General features: G+C 54.4%; 1 protein-coding gene across 1 annotated transcript in view; it reads left to right on the plus strand.

Moving 5' to 3' along the window:
* The window catches only part of Esyt1 (extended synaptotagmin 1), a 15,875-nt gene extending 13,239 nt beyond the window's left edge, over window positions 1-2,636 (plus strand). Inside the window, exons 25-31 of the mRNA XM_010644699.3 lie at window positions 309-449; window positions 593-735; window positions 845-943; window positions 1,019-1,150; window positions 1,227-1,332; window positions 1,479-1,528; window positions 1,883-2,636. Coding sequence (XP_010643001.1) covers window positions 309-449; window positions 593-735; window positions 845-943; window positions 1,019-1,150; window positions 1,227-1,332; window positions 1,479-1,528; window positions 1,883-1,916 — 705 coding nt within the window. The 3' untranslated portion in view covers window positions 1,917-2,636. The remainder of the gene's footprint in view (window positions 1-308; window positions 450-592; window positions 736-844; window positions 944-1,018; window positions 1,151-1,226; window positions 1,333-1,478; window positions 1,529-1,882) is intronic.
* The last annotated feature ends 322 nt before the right edge of the window (window positions 2,637-2,958 follow it).

Genomic DNA, 2,958 nt, shown 5'->3' on the forward strand with positions numbered 1-2,958 from the left:
AAAAAAAAAAAAAAAAAAAAAAAAAAAAGAGCTGGGTATATAGTTTAGTGAGAAGGCCCTGGTTTAATCCCCAAACCTGAGAAAAGAAAAAAAAAGAAGAGGACTATGGAATAGAGCTTAGAGGTAGAGCAGGTAGGTATATGGCTCGCTTGAGACCTGGATTAAACCCCCAGCACTGGGGGATGTTACCATGGCTTTACAAGAGGAATTTTTCACCAAAACCCCCAATCCAAGGGTGGGCCTTGAACACCAGGGTTAAATAGTTTATCAATGCATTTGCCTCTGGTCACAGTCCTCTTGCCCCACAGGTGCGGGGTGAGGGGACAGGCACCCTGGGCTCATTATCACTGCCCTTTTCGGAGCTCCTGGAGGCAGACCAACTCTGCCTGGACCGCTGGTTTGTGCTCGCCAATGGCCAGGGGCAGGTGCTACTGAGAGCACAGCTGGGGGTGAGTGCCGGGAGATGGAGGGCCCACCCGGAGGGAGGGAGGCGGGGACGCCTTTGTGGCCAAAGGATACCTAGGAGGCTGGCAACAAAGAGCTGTGTCCTCACAGCATGGGGTAGAGAGACCTCAAAGCCTTCTTCCCGCAGATCCTGGTGTCCCAGCACTCGGGTGTGGAAGCTCACAGCCACAGCTCTTCCTCTCTGACTGAAGAAGCAGAGCCCTGGGGAGGCCTCCCGCATGCCACCTCCTCAGCTCCCGAGCTCCGGCAGCGCCTTGTCCACGGTGACAGGTAAAGGACTGGATGGAAGGGGGGAGGCAGACAGTACCTTCAATACCAGTGCGAGCTCCCTGGGCGCTGCCCTCTCCGACCTCTCCGACCCACCTCCCTCTCACCGCAGTCCTCTCGAGGCCCCTGTCGGCCCCCTGGGCCAGGTGAAGCTGACTGTATGGTACTACAGTGAAGAGCGGAAGCTGGTCAGCATTGTCCACGGCTGCCGGTGAGCCCCGCGCTCCTGCCTCTGGGCTCCCTCCACCCGCCCCTGGTCACTCAGCACCACATCCTCTTGCAACAGGGCCCTGAGACAAAATGGACGGGATCCCCCTGACCCCTATGTGTCACTGCTGCTGCTGCCAGACAAGAACCGAGGCACCAAGAGGAAGACCTCCCAGAAGAAGAGGACCCTGAACCCTGAGTTCAGTGAACGGTCAGTCAGTGGCCACTCAGGTGGGGAGGCAGAGGCTTTCCGTGAAGCCGTGACCCTAACGCCCAGCCCCTCCCAGGTTTGAGTGGGAGCTGCCCCTGGACGAGGCGCTCAGGCGAAAGCTGGATGTCTCTGTGAAGTCCAGTTCCTCCTTCATGTCCAGAGAGCGGGAGCTGCTGGGGAAGGTAAGAGGGCAGGAGTGGCTGCTGGAACCAAGGCCATGACCCCTGTTGAGGAAGAATACTGGGTGAAACGCGAGGTGACACTGCGTGATGACGGGTGGAGACTCTGGAGACATCAAAATAGCATCCTGCCTCCATCTTCCGCGTAGGTGCAGCTGGATCTAGCCGAGATAGATCTTGCCCAGGGTGCGGCCCAGTGGTAAGTCCGAATGGGTGGGGACTGGGCTGGATAGTTAAGTAGGAGAAAGCCAGTCACAGGAAGGAGTACAAAGGGTGTACGATGAGCTGAGAACCACTAATTTCATTAAGAGGTCTAGGCTGGGGCTTGGTGGCGCCCGCCTATAATAATCCCAGCACTCGGAGGCTGAGGCAGGAGGATCGCTGTGAATTCGAAACCAGCCTGGGCTACATAGCGAGTTCCAGGTCAGTCTCAACTACACAGTGAGACCCTGTCTCAAAAAAACAAAACAAAAAAAAGAGGTCCAGGAGTGTGTCTCATTTATACAAGGACTGGAGAGTCACCATCCACCTGAGGCCTTTCTTGTTTCCCTAGGTATGACCTGATGGATGACAAAGGCACCTCGTAGGAGCTGGCCATGACCAGCCAGACTCTGCTCCATTTCCTGCCTTGCCTGTCCCCATCACTGCCTCAATGTGATGAGCCCAAAGCTGGGGCCTGAGCCTGTGCCCTTTGGCCCTTTTGCCCTCAGGCCCAAACCAGGGCCTTTGCCTGACCAAAGAGAAGGACTGTGTCCTCCTTCACTGCATGGCCTTTTTCCGCAGGCTCTTGGGACAGGGACCTGAGCTGGCCCTCTCCTGCTCTACCTGCACACTGTTATTACCCCACCTCCTCAGGGCCTTCATACCTGTGCCTGGCCACTGGCAGCACTAGCGGTGGTGTTAGCTTATGCCAAATACAGCTCCTGGAAGGACCTTTCTTCTTTAACTGGATGGGGCACCTTCTTCCCTACCGTGAGCAGTCAGGGAGGGTGTGTGTGGAAGGAAGACGGCAGCTTTCGAGCTTGAGCCTCTCGCACTACTGCATGTAGCAAACGTACAGGGCCGGGGCCACATCCAGTCCTGTCCTGAAAACACCTGCTATGATGAGGGACACTTGCATTCTACCCACCTTTCACGTAATAGGGTGCCAGTCTTGGAGCCCCAGGCTGGGGATATGCAGATGGCCTTGAAGGACTCAGGCCAATTTTTCTGTCCAAGTGCCTGGATTATAAATTCACTGACTAGAACTGAATCTGACAGTTTTGCATCAACTGTCAATCCACTGTATCTTATATTAAATATTATACTCAAATCAGCTGTGGTTCTTTTCCTTAAGACATGGGAATCTGGGCTGGGGATTTAGCTCAGTGGTTCTTCTGCCTGCTGTACAAATGCAAGGTCCCGAGTTCGATCCCTGGTATTAAAAAAAAAGAAATGGGAATCTAAAACCAGGTGTGGTGTCGCACACACTTGTAATCACAACACTCGGGAAGCTGAGGCAGGAGGATCACTGCTAGTTCAAGGGCAGCCTGAACTGGTAAGACCCTGTCTAAAGAAGAAATGGGAATCTAACCTGCTCATCAGATGTTCATTCCAACTGTCAGGGGCCTTCGTTCAATTTGCAGATCA

This window comes from Fukomys damarensis, unplaced genomic scaffold (assembly GCF_012274545.1).
Source record: "Fukomys damarensis isolate Sample0158 unplaced genomic scaffold, DMR_v1.0_HiC HiC_scaffold_15, whole genome shotgun sequence".
NCBI lineage: Eukaryota > Metazoa > Chordata > Mammalia > Rodentia > Bathyergidae > Fukomys > Fukomys damarensis.